Source organism: Vombatus ursinus, unplaced genomic scaffold (assembly GCF_900497805.2).
Source record: "Vombatus ursinus unplaced genomic scaffold, bare-nosed wombat genome assembly UNPS02014810.1, whole genome shotgun sequence".
NCBI lineage: Eukaryota > Metazoa > Chordata > Mammalia > Diprotodontia > Vombatidae > Vombatus > Vombatus ursinus.
The window spans coordinates 5,840,483-5,857,721 of record NW_020954588.1 but is presented as its reverse complement, the minus strand read 5'-3'; the positions used below and the strand labels follow the sequence as shown (position 1 = coordinate 5,857,721).

The following is a 17,239-nucleotide window of genomic DNA, read 5'->3' as shown; positions in this document are numbered from 1 at the left end:
CCAGATTTGAACTCGGGTCCTCCTGACTCCAGGACCAGTGCTCTATCCACTGTGCCACCTAACTGCCCCCAGACAGTCTTAAACGAATTATTTTGGTAAATTATTTCTCATGTTATCTAAAAGGATATTTTGAACTTGGCTAGGAATTTCTATTTTTTCCATCAAGGCTAAACTATAGTATGTGTGAGGATTTTTGTTAAACAGAAGAAAGCAAGCCCTAAATGTAAGCATAGATGAAAATTTTTCATTGCTTGAACCTCCCGATTAAAAAAATCTTGATGAAATTACTTTCCAGTAAATTTTGTCAAAGGCCTAATAGCTTATAGAATAGCAGTTTCATTATACTCTGCCACTCATCAAGTAGAAAAAGTGCATGAAATCTTTAATGTCTAATTTTTTTTTAGCTGGTTATATTCTGGGCACTAAATGAAGGTGTTGCCAGGCAGTTTGATTCTTTCAGAGATGGATTTGAATCAGTCTTCCCACTCAGCCATCTTCAGTACTTCTATCCTGAGGAAGTAAGTCGTTTTCTGAGTATAATACCAATCTTGTAAAGGGCCCACAAGTTCCATAGCCTTTCTCTTTCCCCACCTCACAATCAGGTCCTCCTCCTCTTCCCCTTTACTTGATTAAAATTTCTAACAGTTATACTACCATGACCTCCTGGATTTGTAAGAGGGTCAGACTGCATATTACTAATCTTTATATGCTCTACAGTGCCTCATAGAATAAATGTTTGTTGAATTGAGATGGGGAAGGGCAGGTGGCCCAGATAGAGCAGCACTGTAGATGTAAAACTGCCGCACATGGTAAGGATCCACATTATTTTGTTCAAATTAATTTATGTTTCTCCTCTTAAGTATCTACCAACTGAGAGTCACATTTCCTTTTGCTTCCCAAACCTCTTCTGTGGGAGTGAAGGTTAAATGTGGCTCAGTGGCTTTAGGTGCTGGGAGCATTATCAAGGCATTTTAAAACTGGATTTTACACTTAATTAGGTGAGATATTTGTTATACACATAGTCAAGGTTGATATCACAGTGACATGTTGGAAGCGTTATTTAGCTGCCAAGACCCTAGGAAAGTTGTCATTGGCGGTAACATGGCATAGAAAGGGTCAAGTTATTGTGTAAATAGCCTTTTTAGTGTACCTAATTTTATAATGAAATGCATTCTCTTGAAAGAAGAGACTAATTCTGATACTGTTGGAGCCACTTTGATCCAGTGTGTTCACACTGTCCTTCTCTCAAGCATAAATTTGATGCTTCTTTTTGTAATGGGGGTGACCTTTGGGTCTTGAAGACTCTGCTAGTCAATTCCAGGCTTGGAGGGACTTGGAGTAAGGTTCATCACCACAAGACTGGCCACCCTATTTGTCTTGAGGGGTGAGGGGAGGAGGACTTATAGCAATTCAGGAAGAACGTTTGCTTAAGTGTAGAGAGGTTGTGATCTTTGTGAATGGAGTAAATATTCCTGTTGAGGAAATAATACATACAGGTGGGCTGTGGTTCACACTTTTCTCTCCCAAGACTTTTCAAACAGGGTATATATATTAAGGTAGCCCATTGCAAGTTGGACTGCCTCTTGCTCCCTGGTATCCTTCTAGTCAAGCTCCATCTCCTGTTTCTGAGGGCACTCTTTTTGCTGCCACTTGTATGAATAATTTCTTCTCATGTATTTGAACATATAGCTGGATCAGCTTCTGTGTGGCAGTAAAGCAGACACTTGGGATGCAAAGACACTGATGGAATGCTGCAGGCCCGATCATGGCTATACGCATGACAGGTAACAGTGACTAAGGTCTATTGCATTGGAGAACTTTTGTGTTGGAATTTGAGGCAAAGGCAGGCAGTTCCCATTACAAGAGGTTTTCTAGCTGAAACAAGAAAAGCTGTTTTAAAGGATGCCCTTCAACACATTCATGAATTTTTTATCTTAGCCTACTACCTAGTAAAAAGCCAGGAAGGTTGTTTTCAAGTGATAACTAATAGAAAAAGAAAAGTTTAGGTTTTGTTGTAATCAACAAAAATCTTGGATCCAAAATATCTAAGACACCCAGGTAGTGACTGGTTTATTAATGATAACTTAAATTTAGATAGCAATATTAATTTTTTTCTCTCTTTCCTCCCCTCCCTCTCTCCCTCGCCAGTCTGTTGTCTAGTCGATGGTAAAAGCTGGAACTTCAATCTCAAAATGTCTGATTCAGAGTCCAGTTTTCTGGACTTAACTATCCCTCAACATTTTAGATAATTATTGTTGTAGTTGTAGTCATTGTTACTGTATCAATTCCAGAACAAAACTATCTTCCTGATCAGTGTTCATTATATACTTTTTTCTGTTTTAGTCGAGCTGTGAAGTACCTGTTTGAGATTCTCAGTGGTTTTGATAATGAGCAGCAAAGATTATTTCTTCAGTTTGTGACTGGTAGCCCAAGATTGCCTGTAGGAGGTGGGTATATGTCTACTTTTATTTTACCTCACCTTTTTACCTTTTACCTGGCTATTATGTTTCCGGGATTTTTTAAAATAACTGTTTTAGCGTAGTTAACATGATGACTTTTATCTTTCTTGTTAATTATTTCAATTTTTCCAATTTAATTTATCAGACCTAGAATGTCAGTTGACTATTTCATGCATGACTTAAATGACAAGAAAATACATGTAGGTAGAATCTTAATAAAAATCATTTCATTCGATCAAATTAGTAACATTGAATGATGTGGCTATTTGAGCTTTTTCATGAATAATTTAATTCATACAATTTTCTTTATCATATTTTAAAACATATGGATATCAGGAAAGTTAAAATGTCAGTTGTTGATGAAAATACCCATCCTCATTTAGAATTAAATCTTAGTGATAATTTTATCTTCTATTTGAAGAAATAGTTATATTTTTACATTTTTAAAAAATTTTTAAAGTATTTTTAAAATGTTGATTTTAATCTATATTCCATGCTGACTTGTCAAGTTAATGTGTTTATGTAAGAAGCAAAATGAGTGATCACATCAGATAGATTAGGATAGGTTTGATTACTAAGCTATAGAGTAAGGACTGGCAGTATGCACAGATGTTGACGTTTCCAGGCCATGCATTTTCATGTTTTGATAAAAGTGCAAGAAAGTATGCTGTTCTTATGATTCTTCGCTGACCCTTCTCCCACCCCCCCCCCCTTTTTTCTGATGATTAAGAAATTTCCACTCTGTAAACTATCTAAACTTCTCTGATGACCCTACTTGGTAGAAATTGACCTGATATACTTTGCTTTTAGCAACAACAAGCTACTTATTAAAACTCAGTAAAAAACTTAATGATTGCCACGGATCTTACATGCTTATTGATAAGTGCATTGGCCTTTTCTTCCTTTCCTCTCAATCAGGCTTCCGAAGTTTGAATCCTCCTTTGACAATTGTCCGCAAGACCTTTGAGTCAACAGAAAATCCAGATGACTTCTTGCCCTCAGTAATGACTTGTGTGAACTATCTCAAGTTGCCAGACTATTCAAGTATTGAGATAATGCGTGAAAAACTGTTGATAGCTGCCAGAGAGGGGCAGCAGTCATTCCATCTTTCCTGATCACAATGAAAAATGCAATGTCTGCCTGTTACAGCAAAAGAGAAAAAATCATGATTTCTTTTCTAAATGTATCACCTGAGTCAAGGAAACGTGTTACTCCTTCTTGTAGAAAAACGGCTTGCAGATTATAAAAGAGACACTTGGTTGATATTTCTTAATGGCCCCATGGACTTAAAGTGATCAGGCCCTAAAAAGTTGTTGTGACAAGGTTTCTTTAGCAAGTTCTTGTTTAAATTATCATTTATTTGATGAGTGAAGTTTTTAAACTTGCTTTGCTGTGTGAAATTTAAAAAGGGATGTTTTTCCAGGCTGGAACAATAAATGTCGCTGTGCAGTTTAATACTGGGCTGTGTGTATCCATCTAGCTAAGTCTGCAGTTTTATTTCCTCCAAAGACAACTTTTGTACATAAGTACAGAAATTAAAACTCACATGTATTTGACATATAGTTTAGTAGACTAGCTCTCTGTACCTTGCCTCTGATTTTTCTCCCTCCGTGTGTTGTCTGATGTACAATTCACATGGTTCTTTTTTGTGTACAGCACTCACAACAATTGTTACATTTTCGTTGGCATGGGCGTTTACCGTTCCATGTTTTTTCCCAAATTAAGATATAATTTAAATTTTACTGAATTAAAATATATTGTCAATATAACAGCCTTTGTAACTAGGTAGATTCTTTCATATAGCTTAGTTTTAATGTAGTTGTAGGCTCTATTGGCGCTACAGCCTTTGCCAGATGACACACTAGGACTGTTGACACAGTTATTTCGGGCAACAAAAACCTCCAAAATGGAGGTGAAGAAGAAATCATTTTTTTGTGTGTGTGTGTGTGTAGTTGAAAAATTGAACAGATTGGGCTGGCCAGTATTTATTATTATATGGCCAGAGCATTTTGAATTGATGTAAAGTTTTAAAAGTAAGTTAGCAGTTTTCATTCCCTGTTCTAGGAAAACTTTTTTTCCCTTGTTCTTAAGTTCTTGCTTTTCTTTCATAGTTTTGCTTTCATTCCTTTCTCTTAACCCTTCCTTCCTTTCCTTCTTCCCCCCAGTGCTAGCTTGGGACAAACAGTTCAGCCTTTGTCTTGAACACAGATAAAGCACCTGTAAGCAATGCTCTGTCCAACTGTTTTATGTGCTGATTTCTCAAATCTGCAATAATTTACTTCATCAGGTTAATGTTTTTACCTGAATATAAATAAATAAAGTTTGCTTCACCTTTTTGTTTATAGTTTTGTACTGTATCCATAAGTTCAATTGTGTAAATTTCTTTCAATGCTAGTAAATCATTTAAATCTCCATGACTAATTGCCTATGGTCATGGCTGATTTGCTATTTAAACAAGTGTTTGCAATATATGCTATTAAATTCTGTGGAGAGATGAGTGAAGGAGATTCTTTCCTTCCATGGGTTAAAAATTTACAGTCTACTACAAACATTCTTGAGAAAGAACTTTCTATGATTCATCTCTGAAAATCTGAGATGAGTTAATTATTTTTATTCAACTTTGAGAAATCAAATTTATTTTTAGTTTGATCACTTGTTCAAAAATTTATTTTGTCAATGTAAGAATTCCTATCTTCCTCCCCTTTTCATCCCTAAAGTATCTTAGTGGCTTGTTTTATTTTGGTGGATGTGTCATTTTAGAACAAATTTAAATGGCCTTTCACAGAATTTTTTTTACAGTTAAATTAGTCACAGAATTTCATATGAAGCAAATTCAGCTAAGTGCCCATTGAACTATAACTCAGACTTGTGATGAAGTATGAAATTTGAAATCACTGAAGAAAGAATCTGAAAATTACAAAACCATATTAAAATTGAATAAAGGAATTACATTTCTACATGTGACATTGGATAGCATAATTTCATTTTTAAAAAGGCAGTGTTAGAGCATGGATTAATTTGTTTTATATTGTTGATACTTTTTTTTTTTTTAAGCTAAGCACAGCATTTTTGTGTTTATAATGTCTGGGTGTAGCATTTTGTTCTGCATTAAAAAAAAAGTTATATGTTTTAAAACTTTAGATCTGTGTTGCCCAAAAAGGGGGCAAGTAATGTTTTATATTAAAATACCTGTATTTGATATTTTTTTAAATCCATGTTGTCTCCCTGCCTAACATAGCTACATTGATTTGCATCTAAAATAGATACAATTATGATTTCAAATTGGAAATTCCTAAGTGTAAATAAATCAGTCACTTCCTGTGACAATACCAAGAGATTATTATTGACCAATTTAAAAAAAAAACCCAAAACTTTAAATTCTTTTAGTGGTTGAGCACTCCTGTAACACAACCAACAGATTTATTCATTAGCTTTCTATTGAAGGTTTCAGAGATTGACTGCAGAATATAAGCTGCTTCCTTCCCGTTAGGAGACCTTTGTTGGCCAGTGTCAAGCACACCACTGGGCCACCCGATGAAAACTTACCTATCAATGGCTTTTGGTAGGCCTTAAAGTTCCATCATACTGCTCTCCACAAGCATTAGTCACTTTAAAAAGTAAATTACAAATAACAAGGTATTCAGTGAGGCTTTATTGTCCTTTGATTTCTGCTGAATTGGTTTCAAATTAACATGGACTGTAACTGAAATAAGTCTCTTGGCTTATTCAGTTCTCTAAAGGACACATCCATGCCTACAGTTAGTTCTTAGCAGATGTGGTCAAGTGAATTCATATTTGATTTTTTTTTTTTTGGCAGAGCTTTTTAGAGCACCTCCATAAATTTGGTGGGGGGAGGAATTTTAACCACTGCACTTTTTAATCCAGCTCACTTTCCTTCATCCATGCAAAAGGGACAGGGAGAGTTAACATAAATGAAATCAACAGTCTTGACTAACTCAATAAAAAGCTTGCTGCCCTGAAGTATTGAATAAATATAGATGCTTACCAGGTTAGAAATCAGTTATGAGTAGACAGTAGAATTGGTTATCTTTTTATTAAGAGTATAATGAAAGTCATAAGGTTGCTATATATTGTACTTATGAAGTGTAGTAAAAGTCTTATAAAAGGAAGGTTGATCTAATACATTGGGTCACATCACACAGCTGCTGTGTACGTATAACACAGTTAACTCTCTCATTGTCATGCAGCCTATAAAGAAGATTGATCCCTTGACTCATAAGTCCATCAAGTTATTTGTCACTAATGTCAAATGCATCCCAAGGAACTACAATCAATCAACTCTTAGTTATCCACTTCAAGCAAAGCACTCCAGCAAATTTTAAATTCTTGGTTGCTTCCTTAACTGCCAGTGGGGCAAAGTACATGCAGAAACCCCACCACACACACGCTTCTCAGCATTAAGGGTGTAATTTCAAGATATAAAAATGCAGTTGTTAGCTGAACAGAATTTATTCAGGAGGGCAGATCTGGTTGAGGGGAAATGTAAATGCTTTCCAAAACCCAAATCATTTGAATTCTCTCCTTTATGGGATTGTAGATACTATCAGTTTCACCAGTAGCATGGAGGATGATCCAAGAGTTGACTCAGCTGTTCAGTCATTTAAGGTTTTCTTTCCACACCTTGTTTGCTTCTGTCCTTAACTGTAATATAAGACCATGGTTTTTCCAATGTGTTTGGCTGTGTAATATTTTTTTGGATATGTTTTTTGAGCAGTTGAGTCCTCAGTTGGACACTGAAATGACACATTAAATCCCAGTGATGAACAACAAAGTGCTTCTTTCATGACCTCACAAAAGCAAGATAATTAAAAAACAAAACTCATTCAAATGTATAGCAAAGTTTTCCAAGGATTTTAAGGTGATTATCATTATGCAAAATGATTTAACTATTAAAACTCATTTTGCGTAACACAAACCAATGATTCTAAATAATAGAATGTTTTTTTTTCCTCCCCAAAAGCTCATTGGTATAATCAAACCTATCGTCAATCGCTGATCCTTGTGTAAAAGCTCTTTTCTCTATTTTACCCAAAGCCGTGATTTATATGAAAGTTTTTCCTCTGTTGGAATAATAAAACCTCAAGCTACAGATGCGTATGTAAAAATGCTTAAATGCACTGACTATTCTCCTCCCTGAATATATTTTTAATAAATAGCATTATCCTGACATGATCACTTGTTAAATTGTACTCTAGAGGGTTTCTTCAGAAAAGTGGAATGTGCCTTTATATAGTGCTTTTGGAAAGCTGATAAATCTCTCACTGTCGGTTACAGCTGACCATTACAAAGAATGCAGTTAACTGTCACTCATTTTTGAAGAGATGGTTGTGGGGGAAAGTCATAGAAACATAGAACCTGGGGTATTGAATTGTTACTAAAGTTTAACTGAGGGTGACACCTGTACCTTTGAGTAATGCTCTCTATGCAGTGATGAAATTGTGCCTTTGAGATTTGGTTTGCATTTGAAAATAAAGATCCTGAGTAAAAAAAAAATAATAAGACTGACTCCAAAAACAAGAGGAGTTATTTTTCCTGAAAAATAAATGTATCCTCTTAATTAGAACAATGGTTGGATTCCTAGGCTTCATGCCTACCGTGGGACTGGCTTGCTATTATAACCTTGAAGACTGGGTCGGGTTTTCACCAAAATGGGAAAGTAAGTAGAATACATTGGGCAGGGGTGGGAAATGAGGCTATGATTTCTAGGAGAGAGTGTTGGAATTAGTTTTAGTTACTATTTTTAAGCGATTTAGTGGAACTGGATAGGATATCTCTTGCTCATGTTATAGAGGTTTTTAACCACCAACACCAACTAAAAAACTTCATACTTCACATTTTTCCTGAGTGTTCATCTTTGAGTTATGTATAACTACTTTGTGATCAGTAAAATGCTCTGAGCCTCAGATGAACGGTGCTATTCAACTTAAACCTGTCATAGAACAAGAGCATTTCCATAACATTTGTAACTGATGCAATGCTGTCTGTATTATAACTTGTGTATATTGAGGTAGTGAGGCATTATGTTAAAGAGTAACAAATTGAAGTTGATTTAATTATATCGATAGATGTTGACGTTTTAATGGGTCCTTTGAATAGTATTTTTAAATCTTTACTATTAAAATGGAAATTATTTTGACCACGGTTCCAATATTAAGCTTACAGATTAAATACTTTGTCCCTTGAAGTCCTATTTGGAGGCCAGTGGACACTACACAAGATATTTCCATTTTGGCTTGAAACTCTCAGCATCCACCAAGGTTTATTGTAACACACTCCACATTCACTAGAACCCAGGCTTATCTCTTTTTGGACAACCCAAGGCCAATACTAGCCCAGATTTTGGTTGCCAGGTTATAGCTCCCCAAAGATAGTACGTGAGTTAGTATATCTTTACAAAAGGGACAGTGGTGTACTGGAATACCAAAGTGCTGCTATCCTAGTATCTATGCAATGAATTATCAAGGTGGTAGTCTTAAGAGCAACCCTTAATGATCCGCTCTGTAGGAACATTTCTCCTGTTCTGTTCTGTGTGTTTTATATAGGAAAGACCCTTGTAGTCTGGCCCAGCTGAGGAAATGATATTTCTGCTCAAATCTGCTTTCCTGCCCTTCAAATCCATGGTCAGTTGTAGGATCAGTATAACATCCCTAAATGGAAAAGCCACATTAGTTTCAGAGGCAGGTACCTTGACCAATTGAGATGTAAATCACTTTACAAAGCTACACAAACTAGCTATAGTAAAAATGCAAATGTTGCTGATCATTGGCATCCTGGAAAGAATTTCTTAAATTCAAGCAAAGACCTGATGACTGCTTGTCAAGGGATGTGATTGAGGACATTCTAATTCAGGTGTGAGTTGGATAAGATGACCTTTGTGGTTTCAACTCTGAGGTTCTGTGATTCTAACTAGCATCCCTGCATCCATTTATTTCTATACACATTCCTGTTTATCTTTTTTTTTTGAGTTGTCAGTCTAGAAAGAAATTTAAAATCTTGAAATGGGAACATTCTGAAAAGAAATTTGAATGGTATGAATAAAACAAAGCCAATGATATTACTTTGGCATAATGTAAAAACTGTACTAGAACTAACTAGTCTTTCAAAGACAGTTACAGATTAGCAATTGAAAATCTAGCTTCCCTTCATCACGCCAGTATAAATACATTTTAGGGAAGAAAGGTCTAAATTCAACTGTCACAAAAAACCAGTTTGTCCTCAAGTCAGTTCAAAGATAATTGTAAAAAATTATAGAAGGACACTGCTTTTGGGGAAAAAAAAAATCTAGAAAATGTCCAGGTTTAAAAGTTCAAAAACATTTTTGAATCCTTTTTAACTTTTAGGAAAAATAAGGATTAGGGTCTAATTTGAATTCTGTTGGTTCCAGTTAATGTATTTGTCAACAAATTCAGTTGTTCTGGTGCAAAATTTTCCAAAGTTTGGCCAAACTAAAAAGCACTTCAAGAAGAAAGGTTTATAGCAGTATCACAGATGAGTAAAAAGAGCCTGAGAGTGACGAGTTCTGAATTTTGGTTTCTGCTTTGCCCCTAATTGTGAGACCACTTGGGTGTGTAGCTTAGCTTCACTGGGCCTTTCTTCATCTGCACAGTAACTCACAGCAGAGCCTTAAAATTTACAAAGGTCTTCTTACCCCACAGAATTGTGAGGATAGAGTGCTAATTTTGTTAGCCCCATCTGAGAAATGAAGAGTCTCAGAGAAATTGAGTGACTTTCATAGTAACACATCCAGTAAGCTGAGACTTGTGCTCAGATCCCTTGACTAGGTCTTATGGGCTGTTTTCCATACTAAGTTGGAATAGATGATTTCCAGAGTCCAAACTCATGATAAGAAAATATTGTAGATCTTTTGCTTCTGATGCTCCCTAGATCCTGTAGGTCCGAGAGAGCAGCTTGATGTTCTTTTGTTCGTTATATTCCTACCTGGTTTTTCTGCAGGAAAGATGCAGCTTTAAGAATATTCTTTATTTAATTTTGGCTACTAATTGAGACTCTGGGGCAAATGATGGATTTATCCTATTAACTAGTTGACTGAATGCCTTCTAAGTCCACATTAATTCTATGTAACTTTCTCCAATTGCTGTTGGTTTCACATACAAGTATGGCCTGGTTTGTGGGACTTTTTACATCTCCCATCTAGAATTGGAGCACTGTTATTAATGTCTTTGTTTTTCTATTCTTTATCTTGTTTTTCTGATTCAGTGTTTATTGGTGTTAAAATGCTTAGCTAGGAAGTTTGCAACTACTCAAGCATAAAAAGTAGAGCAACTCTGCTACAATGAGTGGATAATTGGGCCTCAAAGCTCTCTTCTGAGGGGCAGCTAGGTGGTGCATTGGATAAAGCACTGGCCCTGGAGTCAGGACGACCTGAGTTCAAACTCGGCCTCAGACACATACTCACTAGCTGTGTGACCCTGGGCAGGTCACTTAACCCCGATTGCCTTGCCAAAGGGGAAAAAAAAAAGCTCTCTTCTGATTGATTACTTATTTGTGAACATAAGATCATAGGATTTTGAACTGTAAAGGACCTTAGGAATCATCTAACCCTTTTCATTTTGTCTTATGGAATCATGAAGCAAGGACTCAGTCTTTAGCATATACCTATTTCAGTAGATCTGAGAGCTCATTCATGTGTCTTTCCCAGCATCAGTGCTGATGATGAGCCATCCACACCTAGCTCCCCCCGCCAGTATAATTACTTGTGCAATCCTTATCAATATTTTTGATCAAGCTGACATTCTGGAAGTGTCATCACTAACCACCTGTCCAATTTTCCCTCATTCTTCACATTCTAGTTTTCATCTTTTCCTCTGTTCATTTCCTTAATGATAAATTTCCTGCACATAGCTAATCACTGAAAATGTTGCCTACTTCTACTCACTATACATCCTTTCATTGCCTCTTGGTTTGGTCACTGGAGTTTTTGTTCTTCAGACATTTTGATGTCCCAAGATTCACTTTTGTTGTACAAAAAGGAAGAAAGGTTTATGTGTTAGGGAGCAGCTTGGGATTGCTGAAAACATTTGTGTGTTGCCTCCTATTTCATTCTGAGCCCAAGTTATCATTTGCAGTGCCTTTCCCAGGTGTATACACACACACACACACAGACACACACACCCCTAATTTAATGGGGCTGTATTTCATAGTCTAGAAAATAGGCATTTAAAAATCCCATTTCATTTTTCTTGTATGGATTTCTTGAGTAACCCAGGATCTCATTAAGGATGTCCTGTAATATTCTGAAGCTTGAAGAAATGACAATATCATCCACAAACAGCAATGTCTACAGGACTTCACCATCTATAGCAAGGTTTTTTAACCTCTTTTGTATCCCAAGAGTCTGATGAAGCCTATGGATTTCTTTTCTCAGAATAATGTTTTTAAATGTATAAAGTAAAATACATAGGATTATAAAGGAAGCCAATCATATTGAAATATAGTTGTTATAAAAACAGACATTTTTGAAGTTCACAGACCCCTTTATCTATAGGGAACCAAACTTTGTCCAAGTTTTGTTCCCATAAAAATAATGCATGTTCTGTGTTTTAAAAATACAAAACCACAAAAAGGATCTTGCAATATCAACAAAATTAATTTATGTTTTGAAATTTTTAAGTACATTGAATTGACTACAATGCCAAAGTGAAAAGAATACTGCATCTATCTAGTATAGTTATATATTAATAGTTCTTTTTCTACTTTACATTTTTTATTTTATTTTTCCATTAATTAAACACTTTATTTTCTCCCACTTCCATCTCCCCTACTCCCTCTGTTTTTGGGGAAAAAACAAAATTCTTGTAATAAATGTACATTGTGAAATAAAAATTCCCACATTGGCTATGTAAAAAAAAAAATGTATGCTTCATCCTACATTTTGAGTCTATCACCTCTGGACTTTGGTCTGTCATTATACGTCTTCTGAGGTTTTTTTTCTGAAACCAATTCTTTTGATAATTTCTTATAGTAGGGTACAATTCTATTACATTCATATGCCACAATTTGTTTACATACAGGTGTGAAAATAATCAGAGACATAGGAATTATTTAAATTTTTTGTCAAAGTCATACTTGCCTATGTGAACTTGGGCAGGTCACTTACCTCCCTGGGCCCAGTTTCCTCATCTGTAAAATTAAGGGATTGAATTACATAATGTCTGAGGTCCCTTCCATCTCAAAAACTTTGTGGTTCCCTATGTTAGAGAGTTAGGGAATCATAGCAACTGTCGTATCTATCCTTATTGGTCTCTGCAGAATGCTCAGAATCAAAATGTAAAAGCTGGAAGGGACCTTAGAAACAATCCTTTTTTGGTTTTGCTCCAGGTGATGAAACTAAGCACAGAAATTACTTGTTCAAGGTCGCCTAGAGACTAGCATTAAAACCCATTCCTCCGGACTCCCAGGCCATCTCTCCTTCCATGACACCATACTACCTCTTAACTTGGTCCCTGCCTATTTCGAGTTGGAATAGATACCTTATGTAAATTCCATCTTTGGGGGGTGGGGGGCTTTAATTCCATCTTAAAACTCCACTGAAGGAGCTCTGTCTTAGAGTTTTTAGGAGGAAGATGGAGGTAGGGAGATCAGGAAGGCACAAAAGGATTACTGTAAGAGCCTTCTTGGTTTTTGCTCATTTAACAAGGAAAGATTGTGGAAATTTACTAGAGATCTCTAAGCCCCCATAAAGCATAGCATTTCACATTGCCAAATCTTGTGTATTGAATTGTGTGTATAAGACACCTCTTGTGTTCCGTCTCCCAGAAACAAGTAACTACAATCTTATCTTAGTATTTGGAGCTAGAAGAAACCTTAGAGATCACCTAATAAAAACTCTCCATTTTATATATTAGGAAACTGAGGCCCAGAGAGGTGGATTTCCCCTCCCTTGAGTCTGCAGGTAGTTAGCAGAGGTGGGATTCCAAAATCAGTGCTCAGCTTCTGATCAGAATCTCTCATGTTGGGAGCTCACCACCTCACAGTCAAAAACCACCACCCAAAATTCTAAGATAAATTTTGACATCATTCTACAATGATTATGTATTGTTAATCATTTTAAAGCCTTTTGCATAGTGCTTCAGGGAAGCCTCTGATTCTACTGACCCAGTGATTTGTTGACCTAGAATTCTGATGTGAAGGGCTGATGTACCATCTTGCAATGGATACTGACACTGAATTCACCTGGGCCAAAAAGTTAAATGGAGTTTGGAATTTAAAAAAGTTAAATCCCCGATTTCTTTTTCTTGAGTAAAGAGTGTTATCTTAGGAAAACAATCTCACAATTGGAATCAGATTTATTTCCCAGCTTGGACTGAATGTTGCATCTTTATTGGAGTGTGTGTATTACTTTGCTATTATCCTTACATTCTGTTTGCTACCTCACATTCTTTATGTAAGAATGATGTTTCCTGCAATTACGCTTTTGTGTTGCTTGTACTGTTCACTGATCTCTTTGGAACTCTTTCTTTCTCTCTTTCCCCCACCTTGACACTCATCACTGTTACAAATAAAAGTTGTTGCTAAAAGTCGCTGGAGTTTTCCTTGGAAGGAAAAATGAAACAATCTTTAGATAACTGAAGTGATTGCGTGAGAATAAAATAATCTATTACGTTACAGATTTCTCATTCATTGGGTTCACCTTTCCTCCAAGAGACTCTAGATGCCATGCACAGATATTTTGCTCTGATTTTAGGATGAGAGCTTTAAATATTATAGTGAAAAAGTAGAAAGGAGATGGGGTGGAGTAGGGTAGGTAGGGGTGGTGTGGAGTGGGTAGGGGTAGTGTAGGGTGGCATAGGGTCAGAGGGATAATGAGAAGGAACAATAATAGAAGTTTTCTAACCTGTCATTTCCACCCAGGCAAATAAGTTGTCTGTTACACAGAGCTGTAGGGTTATAGAAATGTAAATAATAGTAATAATAATGATAATAACATACAAACATTTATATAGCAACTACTGTGTTCCAGATAGAGTGTTAAGCACTTTACCAGCATTGTCTCATCTGATTCTTGTAACAACCCTGGGAGGTAGGTGCTGTTATCTCATTTTACAGATGGAGAAACTGAAACAAATAAAGGTTAAGTGGCATACTCAAGGTCACACAGCTAGTAAGTGTTTGAGACTGATTTGAACTCAGGACTTACTGATTCTAGGCCCAGTGTTCTATCCACTGCACTACCTGAGAGCCGTAGAAGGTTGTAAAGGTGTCTTCTGCTGGGCTATGATTCTGGGAGGAAATTGTAGTCTGATTCGTATGAAAAGGACTTGAAGCTCTTGAACCCAAAGTCAGCCTGTAATTTTCCTTTGCACAGACTGCACAGAATAGCCATAAGTCCACAGTCTTGAGCTCCAGGAGCCCGTACATATGATTTACATGGTTTTAAGAACTTGGAAGACTGGCTAGGACCTGGGAGGTCATAGCCCAGCTCCCCAGGTCATGGTGAATGGACCAGATGATGTGGTGATGATGTGGCAAAGGACCAGGATATTGAAGACATTTGCCAAGGTAGAAGCAGAACCAGGTTTTGAACACAGCCCTTTCATTCTCAATTCAGTGCCTCTTCTACACGTTCTAATAGTGTCATACCTGTTTCCTCAGTAGTTGGTTTCTCCATACCTAACACCTAATCCAGGTCTCAGGTATCTGACAATTTTTCTTTTTGGCAGCTCTGTAAATCCTCCTCATTCCCATTTATCCATGGGCTTATCTATGGCTCACTCCTACTATCCCCTTAAGGAAGTCACCTTCAGGGGTACTCCCACTGGTAACAATAACAATCACTTTTTCATTAGCAAAGGTAAACAAAAATAAGACTCTGCCCCCTGTACCTGGACATACTCTGGACCCCTCAAGCTACCTACTGCTCTGTTGTAGTTTCTTATCTTCATAGCTGACCTTTATATTGGTTGTAACCTGATTACCTCTAGAAACAAGTTGGAGAGAAAGGTTGAGTATGATATGCTCTAAATCAGGCAGGTCCTAGAGATGGTCCCTTGAAGATGGACATACAGCCCTATTGCTCTATGGGAAGACTATGACATGTGTCCTAAATGCTTCCCTTAGTGATTTTGCTTGGGCTACCCAAAAATGTAGTCAAGATCCTCTCCCATCAGGAAGCAGTGATCAAAGCAAACTCCAAGACCCTGGCCTCAGGAATAGAATACAGAAGGTAACTGTGAACGGGAGTTTTCCCTTGTACAAAGTAATTTTACTAGCTAGATACCCATATATGACACCCAGTACCATGTTTTATTCTCACCCTACAAAAAAATCATGAAAGAAAGGAAATCCTACATCCCTGAAGTTATTCCATGTAGGAAACTTCTTACCCTGCCTGCAAATGAGGTTGACCCTATTCTAGCTTTTTCAAGGTTACTGGGAAATAATACAGCAAACACTAAAGATTTGGCAACTGAGTAGCTATGGGGGGAGGATGAGGAGACGGACAAGTCAAGGATGACTCCGAGTTTGTGAATCTGCTTTACTGGAAGGATGCCGGTGGAAGACAGAGGAAAGTCTGGTGGGGTAGGTTTAGGGAGGAAGATAATGAGTTCCATATCCAGGAAGAGATATCCAACAAGCAATTGAAAATACAGGATTGGAGTTCAGTATAGATATTTGGACAGTGTCTGTGGATTTAAGAATCATGTATAGATATGTATACTTGAACCCATAGTAGAAGAAGAAGAGATCAATAACGGACAGAAGAAGACCCAAAATGGAGCCCTCGGGACTGCATAGGCTGGGAGCAGGAGGTGGATGATGACTGGAGAAGGAAGGTGGCTAGAGCCCTTAGGCTGGTAAAAGGAAAATGGGGGTTAGTGTCAGAGAAACTAAGCCAACAGAAAGCATCTAGGAGGAAGGGGTAGTTAACGGTGCCCAAAATTAATGCCAGGGACATTAAGTAGGATGAATAAAAGGCTGTTTGACTAAGCAATGGAGTGGTTGGTCATTGGTCATCTTGGAGAGTGTAGTTTCGTATAATTGATGGCATCAGAAGTAAGATTAAAAGGGTCTGAGAAGTGAGTGGGAGGTAAGATAGCGGAGACATTAAATACAGACAATTCTTTCCAAAAGTAAAATGGAGAGGAGATAGATGTTTATTGATATACCTTAAGTGGATGGCAAGGTCAAGTGATTTTTTTTTTTTTAGGCAATTGGGGTTAAGTGACTTGCCCAGGGTCACACAGCTAGTAAGTGTCAAATGTTTGGTCTGAGGCCAGATTTGAACTCAGGTCCTCCTGACTTCAGAGCGCTCTATCCACTGTGCCACCTAGTTGCCCCTGATTTTTTTTTTCAAAGGGTGTGTTTGTAGGTAGCAGAGAAGGACCTAGATCAGGGATTTCCTAACCATTTTTGTGTCATGGGCTCCTTCTCATAAAAATTTTTTTAAATGAATAAAATAAAATAAGATTACAAAGGAAACCAATTACATTGAAATATAATTATCACAGAGAAAAGGGATCACTAAGGATGAAAGGGACTGGTGGAAAGTAAAGTCAGGTTGGATGGGGATGAGAATGTGAGGAATAGTATCAGAGAAAAGAGATTTTTTACCTCCAGAGATGTCAACTCCAAATTACAGGGATTAAGGGAATAAGGCATAATTAATTTATTAGCCAGTGGACTAGAGACAGACAGCTGAGTGGAGGAGTGGATACAGTGTTGTACTTCAAGTCAAGACGGGCTGGGTTCAACTTTGATAGACTTAGCTCTTCTCAGCAATGCAATGATCTAAGACAGTT

The 17,239-nt window shown here is 37.0% G+C and overlaps 1 protein-coding gene across 10 annotated transcripts in view; it reads left to right on the top strand.

Moving 5' to 3' along the window:
• The window catches only part of TRIP12 (thyroid hormone receptor interactor 12), a 185,227-nt gene extending 180,426 nt beyond the window's left edge, over positions 1 to 4,801 (top strand). For all 10 annotated transcript variants that reach the window (XM_027876110.1, XM_027876119.1, XM_027876117.1 and 7 more), the window contains 4 exons: positions 405 to 518; positions 1,690 to 1,784; positions 2,344 to 2,447; positions 3,378 to 4,801. In XM_027876110.1, the coding sequence (XP_027731911.1) occupies positions 405 to 518; positions 1,690 to 1,784; positions 2,344 to 2,447; positions 3,378 to 3,574 (510 nt within the window). In that variant the 3' untranslated portion in view covers positions 3,575 to 4,801. The remainder of the gene's footprint in view (positions 1 to 404; positions 519 to 1,689; positions 1,785 to 2,343; positions 2,448 to 3,377) is intronic.
• The last annotated feature ends 12,438 nt before the right edge of the window (positions 4,802 to 17,239 follow it).